This window comes from Sceloporus undulatus, chromosome 8 (genome assembly GCF_019175285.1).
Source record: "Sceloporus undulatus isolate JIND9_A2432 ecotype Alabama chromosome 8, SceUnd_v1.1, whole genome shotgun sequence".
NCBI classification, from domain to species: Eukaryota; Metazoa; Chordata; class Lepidosauria; order Squamata; family Phrynosomatidae; genus Sceloporus; species Sceloporus undulatus.
In genome coordinates, this window is record NC_056529.1 from 28212466 (window position 1) to 28224988 (window position 12523).

Consider the following 12523-nt stretch of genomic DNA (forward strand, 5'->3'; position numbering starts at 1 on the left):
GTATACATTATGTTTATAATCTTTCCTATGTTAATAACATTATTTATTAAAAAAAGAAGTATTTATGTAAGGAAACTCACCCTCCAGTGAAGGAGACTTCAGGACGGATTAAGTTACGTAACTAGGTTGTCCGACAGTAAAACACAGAAGAGATGGTGGTAGTATAAGGATGACTGGCTAGGGGGTTGCTTTTTGGCGTTGAGTTTTGTTTGTTTTTGTCTTTTTCATACCTAATTTCATCAGGTATATGAAACACTATCCAGAAATCCATACACACACACACACACACACACAGAGAGAGAGAGAGAGAGAGAGAGAACAGACATTGGAGACAAACTGCAGATGGAAAAAAATGGAAGGAAATAAAATGCAGAATGTGCTGCTAGTGGCAATTATATAATTAACACCAGCAATTCACAAAGCTGTTGTTGATCATGCAGCTATCCTGGCACTAGGTAAGCCAATTAACACATGCGATGAGAGAAGACACCTGATTCAAACTTTTGGTGACAGACTGGAACTTCCTAGCAAACTGAGAGTAGATGGCAACCTTCTATGTCAAATGGGGTTGGAGAAACTTTGGCTCACCAGAGGTTTCAGCCGACAACTCCCATCACTGCCAACCAGGTTGGCCGATAGTAGGGGATTGTGGGAACTGCACTCCAAACTATCTGGCGGGCCAAAGATTCTCCATTCCTCAGTTATACCCCTTGTAGATTCTAGACCAGTGGTCCCCAAACTTTTGTCCTCCAGATGGTTTGGACTTCACCTCCCAGAATTCTTGATTGTTGGCCAAATGTGCTAAAGCTTCTGGGAGTTGAAGTCCAAAACAGCTAGGGGACCAAAGGTTGGAAACACTGTACTACACAGAACTTGGAAAAGTGACTGTCTGAACTATACTTCCCATCATCCTTTAGCCAGTAAGGGGATTTTAGGAGCTATAGTCAAAAAAGTAACTTTTCCAGGCTTCACGTCTAACACAGCACTACTTTCTAGCAACAGCTCTTCAGAATTTTCAACATCTTTCACAGAGTGACTCAAGTTTTCCAGGCATGGTTGAGGTTGGGAGCTCCTTTCTTACTACCTGCAATATCGCTTAACTAGCTTGTTGCATTTTTCCTTTGTAGGAGAGACATGGAGATCAATTCTGTCAGCTCCAAAGTGGAAGATGAGCAAGCACTGAACTCTACACTACAGAGAAAACTCAAAGAGCATCAGGTAGAAGGGAAAGAGGATGAGGAGGAGAGCTCAAAACGGTGCCCCTTTCTCTGCATTTGCTTAAATTGGCCACCTTTCTCCATAATCCTCTTTGGGTAGCACATTCAGGTCAGCCAGTGCCTGCCAGGACTTCAGGATCTGGGCTATAAGATGACAAAACTGAAGTTGACGTATTTTGGCCACATCATGGTACAAATCATTGGGAAAAACAATAACGCTAGGAAAGGTGGAAGGAAGTAAAAAGAGAGGAAGGCCACATGCTAGATGGATGGACTCTATGAAGGAGGTCACTAGTATGGGTTTGGAGGAACAGTGGAGAGCAGTGGAGGACAGGGAGTCTTGGAGATGTCTCATCCAGAGGGTCGCCATGGGTTGAGATTGACCCAAAGGCAGTTAACAACAACAACAAGATTGCTACACATTTATGGCAACTAGAAATGCCTCTTTCTGCTTAATGGCAAAGCTGGTGTTGTGTTGTATAGCTTCACTCTTACATAGGACATTAGGAAATGGTACAACCTCTCTTTCGGGCTCCTAATTCCCTTCCTTCTGCAGTGGAAAGCTCCGGTATGAAATGAATCTCGAATAAACTTTCACCAGCCATTAACTACCCCACAGCTACCATGTGCCTAAATATTACTCCATGTCTCACAATCTCATGTTTTTCTGACAGGCCAGGATTGAAGAGCTGGAGGAAGAACTTGAATCCGAACGGTCTATGAGGGCAAAGGTAAATCAGTAAAATAACTCACTGCATTTTTATTAGTGTTATTTTAAAGCACGTTAACATTTTTCAATTGCTTTGTTTTTGCAAAACCTCTGTCAAATAAGTTGCCTCTATGCCCATTTTACATATTGGGCCACTGACTCAGAAATATATTGAACTGTTCCTGTGGGTCTAGGGATTACAAAGCCCATTTGAGAGATAAGCTTAGATCTGCTGAATAAGTTAAATAATTGGATCTCATGCGATCTAAATTATCATTTAATAACAGGCAGAGAGTTGTTGTAGAACGCTTAAATGGGCAAACAGGAATAACATTTGTTTTGTTCCAGAGTGGGTTGTTAATTATTTAGTTCCACATATAGCCTTTGTAGGGGGAATATGTGGCTGTAGGTTTCATAATTCCACTGGACAAAGCTAATATTTTATTTTCCCAACATCTTTCAGATTGAGAAACAGCGCAGTGATCTCTCCCGGGAACTGGAAGAGATTTCAGACAGACTGGAAGAGGCTGGAGGGGCAACTACTGCTCAAGTAAGCCTGTATCCATCCAACCAGTAGGTTGTTATCTCTGCATTTAAAGACTGGGAAAGTAAAGGTAGAGTCTACGCCAAGAGCAGAAATCTGTAGCTGCAATTGCCTTTAGTTGCAGGGGAAATGATGCATCACTTGAAGGTCTGAGAAGGAATTGGAACAGGATTGTTTAGTTGTTTTAATCAAATAATGTCCATTTGCATATGACAAAATAAGTAGAAAATTGTAGCACAAGTAGGGCTAGAGGGAGCAATGTGGAGGAGTGCATCCCTCCTTGTTTGTTTATATAAAGAACTATTGTTGAATTGTCAGTAGTGACTTGGACCGTCCATTCCTGAAGCAGTCTTTTGAATGCTTTGAGGGTATCAGGTGCCCTTAGAGATCCCCTGCCATGAATATGAAAGGTAGTTAAATGTGGTTATAGATATTAGGGTTGCAGGTTCCATACTGTTATGGTTCATGCCTTGAGCCAGAGTCAGAGCACTCTTGGAATATAATGGGGAGTATATGTATTAAAGGATTATTATTGGGACAAGGGGTTATGTCTTTTATGAATGCTCATATGTTAAACCACTGTTATACTTGTTGTGGTTTACCTGCTATTATGATATTTGCTCATTCGGATGCCTGGAGAGTTAACTGTTTTAAAGGTGCTGTTTGTTTGTAAGGAATATAGTTTCTTGTTAATTCTTTTACTTTTAGCTTCACATCTAAAAAGTGGTAGAGAGGGGTACTTAAAAGGGAAGGACTTTCACAGTAGTGGGACCATCACCCAAAAGACCTTTCTGAGATATCTGCCTGTCTAACCATCAGTCATGGCAGGATAGGATCAAGCTGGTTTTGTGGTCCAGCACAGTTATTATGGACACAGGCAAGTGATCCTTGAAATAACCAGATCTTAATCTGTTTAGAACTTTAAAGGTTAATAGCACATTGAATTAAGACCAGAAATGAATAAATTAAAGAAAAAGGGTTGAGGCAAGAACTGTTGTCACAGGTTTATGCTTTGCCCTTCCATCTCTAGATTGAGCAGAACCGCAAGCGTGAGGCTGAACTGCTCAAGCTTCGGAGGGAACTGGAAGAAGCTGCCTTGCAGAGCGAGGCCACAGCTTCCACTCTGCGCAAGAAGCACACAGATGCCATGGCCGAGATGACTGAGCACCTCGAGAATCTGCAGAGGGTGAAGTCCAAGCTGGAGAAGGACAAGCAGGTCATGAAGGCTGAGATCGAAGACCTCAGCGCCAGTGTGGAGACAGTCCAGAAATCCAAGGTATGAAGGATGAAGAGAGCTTGGAGACCCTACCCTTCAGTACAGGTTGCTCAAGTCTGAGGAGCAAATCAGCAAGTTAGAGGCTTTACAGGATCAGTTTAAAAAATAACAACAGAGCTTGGGAAAATTACTTTGTTGCATGACAGTTCCCTTCATAAAAAATCTGGGATGAGGAGGAGAGCAGACCTTGGAAATGTTACTCATTTGGACTACAGCTTCCAGAATCTACCAGGTAATATGACCAGTGGCCATGAGGTCTCTTGACCACAGCCTTTGCTCTGTGCCTTTTGCAGATGAATGCTGAGGCTCATGTCCGCAAACTAGAAGACAACCTGTCTGAAGCCAACGCCCGGCTGGCTGAGATGGAAAAGAACCAAGTCGAAATCAATGCTATCAGGTCCAGGCTCCAAGGTCAGTTCATTTGCTGTTGACTTGGACTGCAACATTTCTTCTAAACCATCCACCTCTTATGTGAAATCCATTACCTTAATGTGTTAGACCATAGCTGACCTCATCCCCAGCCAACACTGACTTTGACTTCCTGGCTGGGGATGCTGAGTGTTGGAAAAGCCTGGTCAAAATCAATTACAGATCAGTATTATGCATGCTTCTCTAGAACTAATTCCTGCAGACGTCAGCTCCAGCCAGTCTAGTTGATCATCAGGGAAGATGCGACTTGTAGTCAGACATCTCAAGGACCACCATTCCCTACCTTCTTCCAATGTGCTTCTGTTTCCTTCAGGAAAAAGTTATACAGTTACAGAGCTGGGAGAAGTTACTTTTAGGCTTACTATTTCCCAAATTTTCCAGCCAGTCTGGCTATTGGGAGTTGGTGTCTCCAAAATTCAAGGAGTTATAGTTCCCAAAAGTAACTGGGCAAGTAGCCATGCCAGAAGTCCTTCTCTCAAGTATTTCTTTACTTCTCCCTCTCCTCTCCCCTTCAGCTGAGAACAGCGAACTGAGTCGAGAGCATGAAGAGAGCCAGACACGGCTGAACCAAGTTCTCCGTGTCAAGACCTCTCTCACTTCTCAGGTGGATGACTTCAAGAGGCAGCTAGATGAAGAGTCAAAGGTAAGGAAGCAAAAGCAACCACGTGTATCCCACATACGAAAAACGCACACTACTTTATCGCCAGATATTGCAAATTTTAAAAAGAAAGATTGCCAGCAGGTGTTGCCAAAGTTGGCAATGTGCATTTGCTATAGGAGCACAAATTAGGTGTTGGTGCCTTGCCCATTCATGTGCCACAGGTACAATCCAAATGGAAACACAACCAAAGTGAAAGGGATGCCTTGTTTTATATGATCCCACTCCTACCTTGTAACAAGGTCTTTAAAATACCTACTGTAGTTCTAGTATGTTTAGGGATTTAAAGGTTAGTATGAGCACATTAAACTGAGCCAAGGAATTAATCCACTTGAGGAAAAAAGGTCAACATTTTTAAACATAGGAAATGAAACATATAAGCGATGGATTGACTGACTCTGCCTTTGATGTCTGTAGTCCCGAAGTGCTGCAGTGGTAAGTCTGGCCAACACCAAACATGACCTGGACCTGATCAAAGAGCAGCTGGAGGAAGAACAAGCTGGCAAAGCTGAGCTACAGCGCCTCGTCTCCAAGCTCAACACTGAAGTCACGACCTGGAGGACCAAATACGAAACAGATGCCATCCAGAGGACAGAGGAGCTTGAGGAGACCAAGTGAGCAAGGTTTTAGGGGACACATGAGGCATGTCTCTCAGCCCAGGTGACATTCAATTTCGGAAGAAATTCCATTTCAGAGAAGTTCTCAGGAGCCACATTCCAGTGGTGGGTGAAGCCAAAGGGAAAAGGGTGGGTCTGAAAAAGCAAAGTTATTTTATCTTATAGCTCTTACTGCCAGTAGCTAACCCTTAGGAGAGGCATTTAAGCTTTTTGGAACGGGAAAGAAAATACAAATTCTATCAAATGATGTATCCTGGGGAAGGGGACATGGCCATCTGGGGAAGGCCAGATTAGGAGCCTAGAAGAGTCAGACATGGCCCCTGGGTGCAAACTTCCCAACCTCTGTTTTAGAGGGATCGCAGGCATATCGGTTACTTCTGAGTGCAGATCAGGAGAGAGAAACTCTGAGTGAATCCCCATGTATTTCTCATCCACATTTACTCATTCATCAGGTGAGGAGGAGGACAGGGAGCAAATGCATTGGTGGTGCAATGACAAGGAGTTTCCCTGGAGCTTGTCCTTTATCCTCCAGGCCAGTGGTAGGCAATGATGGCTGCTACTTGCCATTGTCTCTGCTAGTCTAAGCAAGCAGGTACACAAGAGTGAAGAGGAGCCACTGTAGGAATGTCTCTTTAGGCTGGGTCATGGCCCTGGGTCTTAACAACTTCATAAACACAATGACCTCTGAACCCAGCCCTGATGTGGAACCCTGTATAATGCTAAGTTAGCTCCATAGGAGTGAGTAGAGAACCAGATGTTGTTGGGCTCCTACCCTCATCCCCAGTTAGACTGGCAGGTGTTGAACTGAATTCCACCAACATCTGGAGGGTCATAGGGGTTCCTTAACGTTCTTTTATAAGGAATTTCCCTGTCAGTATGAGTTGTTTCAGGAATGTTGTTCTGTAGGCACAGTGCCTTCCAGGTTAACTCCAAAGCCTCTGCCCTCTTGACTCCCCATTACAATTTCCCCCCACCATCTTTTTGCAGGAGAAAATTGACTGCCCGGCTCCAGGAGGCTGAGGAGACAGCTGAATCTGCTCAAGCCCGGGTGGCTAGCATGGAGAAAAACAAGCAGCGGCTCCAAATGGAAGTGGAGGATCTTACCCTGGATCTTGAGAAGGTAATGGGAACCAGCAGTGTTGTTGGGTATCAGTTACACAGATAACATCACTCAAAGCATCATCCTTCTGGACCTCTGTGAGGTTCCTGGCTCATTTGCACTGATGGTAGTTGTAGGGTGTTCAGTTACATTTTTTCCACATGGGAGGGGATATTGGTCAGAAAAAGTGACTGCTGAAATTCAAGCAGCATAACTAATTCTGCTATGCAATTATAAGTAGGTGGATTATAGGTACTTTATAGGTACTTTATGATTCTTTGCTAATGGGTTAGCTCAGACTTCTCCCAATATGGAGTCTTCCAGATGGATGGTACTACAGTTCCATGTAACAAGATAGACCTAGTTGGAAATGACTTGAAGGCACACAACAAAACAATCCTTTTAATATTCCATATGAAAAAGCTGCAGGGGAAGTCTACTGACCTGGTGACCCACTGCCAGTTGAACTGTGAAGAACTGGCAGGGCTCTGGGTGGGAGTGATCTGCTGTGGGGAACAAGATCATGCCTTGCATGACCAATGGCTTTCTTGGTTTCCTCCTTCCAGGCCAATGCAGCCTGCGCAGCCCTGGACAAGAAGCAGAGGGCCTTTGACAAGATGCTGTCCGAGTGGCAGCAAAAGTGTGAGGAACTGCAGCTGGAGGTGGACAACTCCCAGAAGGAGTGCCGCATGTACATGACGGAGAACTTCAAGCTCAAGACAGCCTATGAGGAGGCTCTGGAGCATCTGGAATCTGTAAAGAAGGAGAACAAGACTCTCCAGGGTAAGTGGATCAGGGTCTGCAAAGGTTGTAGCCAGATGAGCAAGCTGCTTGATATCCTCAGTGTATCTAATGCCCACCTTTATCTACTCGAGTCAACTTTTTTTGCCTTCTGGGTGTTTTTGGATGATCGTGCCCATCAATCCTGACCCCTAGTCACACTTACTAGGGCAAGAGTGGGTAAAATGCACAGGCCCCATATAGTTCCTAGGCTACTTTTGTAGCTTCTGAAGCCCTACACCAAAGTCTCCCCCATTAAAAAAAACTGGCTTGATGTTCGAGCAAATCACTCTCATACCCTTCAGAGGCATGAAAACAAGCCCCTCAACCAAGCTCAAATGCATGAAAACATGCAAAAAACCTTCCGTTAAACTGAAATCTTAGGCTGCGTGGACACTTTCACTAGAAGTGATAGGCACAGCTGTAATTTTTCCTTGCCATCCTCCTCCTCTTTGGCAATGGCTTCCTTGAGGCTAGCATGGAGCCCAGCGGATTGTAGACTGTGCAACTAGAGAGATAAGTCATCAGGGTTAAATGTTGTCCATCAATTAGAGCTTTCTCTTTTAGAAGTGGGTTGTCATGATTGCCACATGGTCACTGTCTGCAGTCTTGAAATTTTAAGAGTCACATCCAATAACGTTCTCTGTATTTTCTTTCTTTCTTCAGAGGAAATCAAAGATCTCATTGATCAGTTGGGTGAAGGTGGGAGGAGTGTGCATGAGCTGCAAAAGATGAAGAAGAAACTGGAGATTGAAAAGGATGAGCTGCAGGTGGCCCTGGAGGAAGCTGAGTCTTCTCTTGAGGTAATATATAGTTTTTAAAAACTAGCTTTTGTTTATTTAGCATCTGCATCTCTTCAAATGGCAGTGCATGCCTTCAAACTGTCCTAGTTTGGTGGGGACAGTCCTGATTAATCTTCTAATTCTTAATCTTGAACAACACAAGTGAAGTCATTCCACTTCTTCAGCTGCTTTAAAAATGCCTGATCATGAAGCAGTGGGGATGATTTGATGAGACTGTCTCTGTGGATTTGTAAAGCTTTACCATACTTAGCAGTCTGGAAAATCTGGCAAAGTTACCTTGTTTGGACTACAGTTCCCAGAATCCTCCAGCCACCATGGCCGACTTAGGTGATGCAGGAAACTGAAGTCCAAAGGTGTACAATTTTTTTCTAAACTCGGCCCCTGTGGTAGCATAGTATCATTGCCTCTTAAAGAGTCCACTGTCCATGCCTCTTATTTGTACGTTTTGTGTCAACAGGTGGAAGAGAGCAAACTCATCCGCATTCAGCTGGAATTGGCTCAGGTGAAAGCTGACATTGACAGGAGGATCCATGAGAAAGAGGAAGAATTTGAGGCCACCAGGTACAATACAATACAAATAATCTGTGCAGAAGGCATGCAAAAGGTTAGACAAGGCAGTGGAAGAATCAAACGTGTAGTGACAGAAATGTAAGAAAATCAATAAGTATGTACAAAAGCAGGGAGAGCAAGACAAGAATAAGAACAGCCAGCAAAATCCAAGTCACATTCAAACCAAAGAGTCTGGCTGCAATTCTGTGTGAGACAAATCCAGAGCTTGGAAACTGTACCTTGAATGAACTTGTTCCAGTGCTAAGATCTTCAAGAGATGACAATATTAATGGTGTTTTCATGCATTTTAATCTGTACAGTCTGTACTAATTTGTAAGTTTGTGGGCACTGTGTCCCATTATTGGAAAAAGTCAGGATATAAAATAATGATAATGGTGGTGGTGATGATGATAATTTATAAATAATAATAATAATGGGCAGAGTCCAAAATACCATAGTGACGTTTCCAACCCGTGGTACCGCACTACATCACACTGCCTGTTATACAAAACTCTTTACATTAAGATGCATTGGGCTGGACCACACATCTCATTGTGAGGTGCTTCAGTCTGGTTCCTTTGCTGTCCTCTCTGTAGGAAAAACCACCAGCGTGCCATTGAGTCCCTGCAGTCCAGCCTGGAGCTGGAGGCAAAAGGACGGGCTGAGGCGCTTCGCCTGAAGAAGAAGATGGAGACAGACCTAAATGAAATGGAGATCCAGCTGGATCATGCCAACAAGAACAACAGCGAACTTGTCAAGACCCTGAAGAAGCTCCAGCAGCAAATCAAGGTGGGAAATGAGTGGAGGAAGGAGGGAAGGGAGTGAAGAAACAAGAAACAAAACAGCACTTGGAGATGATGTCTCCTAAAATAAATCTCTGGTGCTCTGCAGCAACCATAAGAGGGCTCAGGTTGGCTGAACTTTCAACAAGGAAGGCAAAATATGAGCAAAGCCGCTGCCAGCAAAGGATTAAGGCATCACTATCCAGAACTTGGATAAGAGCTTATTTTGGACTATGACTCTTGTATTGGGCTATAATTCCAGGTGCCTGAGGAATTATGAGAATTGTGGTCCAAAAGATTCTCAGATTCTGCCACTAGTAACCCCAAATGTATCTCACTCAGAATGGAAGCTGCAAAAAAATTGGTGAATTGGAGGACAATTATTATCATGTGTGTCTTGCTGAATCTCCTCCTCCTCCCGTGCCCTGTGGGTGCAGTGCCCATAGTTACAAGGAGTGCAGTCCAATTTGGGCTTTGTTTTGCAAGGAGTGACTTTGTAGCAGATGATAGGAAAACACTGTTGACAGGTGTCACATCTGGTTCTTTTTGAGTGGAAGCGTGGGGTAAGATCAGGTGAGGACTAAGAATATCTACTGACAACAGGATCTCTCAACTGCTCAGATAGAAAGCATGCCTGTAGTCAGGAAGTATGACATGCTTCATGATGGCCAGTCAGTGTTAAAGAGGTTTGCTTCCCTGCTTCAGTTCCTTCCTTTGACTAGTTCAGGATGGTTGTGCAAAGGTACAGTTGGCCCTCAATACCCACGGATTCTGCATTCACGGATTAAACCATCTATGGATTGAAAATATTTTTCAATGTTTCCAATAAGCAAACCCTGATTTTGAAATTTTATATAAGGAACATCATTTTACTACACCACTGTATGTAATGGGATCTGAGCATCCACAGATGTTGGTATCTACGTGGGGTCCTGGAACCAAATCTCAGTAGATTAGGAATGATGTGTGATGGTCCAGCTCCATCTTCATACTGCTTTCCCCCTTTCTGCCTCCAGGATCTCCAGATCCAGATGGATGAGGATGCCCGCCAACATGAAGAACTCCGGGAACAGTACAACCTCCAGGAGCGGCGCCTCAGCCTTCTCCAGACTGAGCTGGAGGAAGTGCGGACAGGCCTTGAAGGCAGTGAGCGCTCACGCAAACTCCTTGAGCAAGAGCTGGTAGAGGTCTCTGAAAGACACAACGAGCTCAGTGTCCAGGTAAAGTTCCTTTTAAAAATAATTATGGGCTGTCAACTTTCTATTCCACCTTCTAAAGGCAGTATACATGGTTCTCTTCTCTGCAGCTCAGCTTTATCTTTTCTACTACTCTGAGAGGTAGGTCAGGCTAGGGATGCAATTCTTTCCTAATTTTCTTCTTGAAGGAAGCAACAAGTCATTTTAGAAATTTTCTTCCCACTGTGAGAAGGTCTTCAATATATTATTTCCATCCATGGTCCAGGCTGATGGAAAGTAACTAGCGCAAGGTCACCCAGTGAATTCTGCAGATCAGTAGGGGCGAAGAATGTGGATCTCCCAGTGCTTTTACTACTCCCCCATGTTGGCTCTTTTACATTAGATGGCCAAGGCTGGTTTACCAATAGGGAATTGGAACAAATGCTCCAGAGCCTTTGGTAACTAGGGACCCCATGCAGCTCTGAGCAACATGTGTGCAAACACAGATACAACACACACTTCTGTGGTGTTGTCAAGAGAAAAATGCTGTTGGGGGTGAGAACTTAATTTCTCTTCTCCCTCCACCATCACTTTCCACATGGTTTGGTAGTCCCATTTTCCAGCTGCACAGTGAGTGAAGAGGAGGATGGTGCATTGGCATCACTGCTTCTAAAACTCTGGCCTCCATCACAACCAGTTTGGACCCAAATGGGGGAGGCAAATGGATTTGACAGAGCTGCCCTTTCCTTTTGGGTACCAAGGATGGTGGCAGTTTTGGAACTCCTCTAGGGACGCCAGTCACCTTCATCCAGCCTTGTGGATGGCAAGTCATTCATGCAGGTAAATGGCTGAACACTGGTGCATGTAGCTCTCAAGGCCGTTTTCATGGCCCTCAGCTGCTCCAGTACATTTTTTTTGCCCAGAGAAAAGGCTGAATTGCCACTCCTGGAAGCCTCCAGAAGTGGCCATTCACACAGAACCACAGAGTTGGAACGGGCCTGATAGAGGCCATTGAATCCAAAGCCCCACTCAGTGCAGGAACTCCAGCTAAAGCATCTCCAACAGGCAGTTTTTGAAGCTGTCCAGAGAAAGAGGTCCTACCACTTCATGAGCTAAAATACACAAGAAGAGACAAGTCTGATATGCCACCTTCTGCTACTTAGTTGTAAGCTCTCCATATCATCAGAACTCTCCATCTTCAAAAACCTGCCCAGATTTCTGTCTTTCTCCCTGTTTCTGTGATGAGAGATACTACAGCTTACACTTGGGTGTGGCTGGAGTTATTGAAGTCTCCCCTTTCCTTTGCAGAACCAAAGTCTGCTGGTCATCAAGCGCAAATTGGAGTCTGACCTCGTGCGCATCACGAACGATCATGAGGAGCTGATCAGCGAGTTCCGAACGGCAGACGAGAAAGCAAAGAAAGCAGTGGCTGATGTGAGTTGCTGCCTCCCTGTGTTCGGGGTTTGCATGCAAGGAGTGTGCCGTAGTGAGGCCATTCTGAACATGATGTGTCGGAATAGTTTCCAGATACCTTGGACCGTTATAGCCAGTGGTTGGGGAAGGTGTCTTAGACCTTTTCAAATACCAACAGTTCAGAAGGAATTCTGCCTGGCAGTCATAATAATGTCAAAATTGTATACTGATATATTTAAGAGGGCAGATCCAAATGGATATATAGAAGCTGGAATTTTTGTGTATCAATGACAGGAAGTTAAAAGTGGAGCAGCCCCTTTCTTTACACATGCCAGGGTCCCCCATCACCATGTGCATATATTATTCCCAGGCTGTGTGTAGTATTCTGTGCTATCAAATAAAAAAATCCTGTTCCCAGATTCAAATCTTGCCCTGTAGAAATTATGCAAATTAGTCCTATTTGCATCTTTTT

At 44.2% G+C, this 12523-nt stretch overlaps 2 protein-coding genes across 7 annotated transcripts in view; one reads left to right on the plus strand and one right to left on the minus strand.

Moving 5' to 3' along the window:
- Positions 1-12523, minus strand: part of KPNA7 (karyopherin subunit alpha 7) — a 50239-nt gene that overhangs the window by 32013 nt on the left and 5703 nt on the right. The gene's annotated exons all lie outside the window — the stretch shown is intronic.
- Positions 1-12523, plus strand: part of LOC121914191 (myosin-16) — a 33523-nt gene that overhangs the window by 17692 nt on the left and 3308 nt on the right. The window contains exons 27-40 of the mRNA XM_042437375.1: positions 1128-1218; positions 1892-1948; positions 2390-2476; positions 3501-3746; positions 4040-4157; positions 4691-4818; positions 5251-5447; positions 6438-6570; positions 7116-7332; positions 7996-8132; positions 8590-8693; positions 9278-9470; positions 10480-10683; positions 11947-12072. Coding sequence (XP_042293309.1) covers positions 1128-1218; positions 1892-1948; positions 2390-2476; positions 3501-3746; positions 4040-4157; positions 4691-4818; positions 5251-5447; positions 6438-6570; positions 7116-7332; positions 7996-8132; positions 8590-8693; positions 9278-9470; positions 10480-10683; positions 11947-12072 — 2038 coding nt within the window. The remainder of the gene's footprint in view (positions 1-1127; positions 1219-1891; positions 1949-2389; positions 2477-3500; positions 3747-4039; positions 4158-4690; positions 4819-5250; positions 5448-6437; positions 6571-7115; positions 7333-7995; positions 8133-8589; positions 8694-9277; positions 9471-10479; positions 10684-11946; positions 12073-12523) is intronic.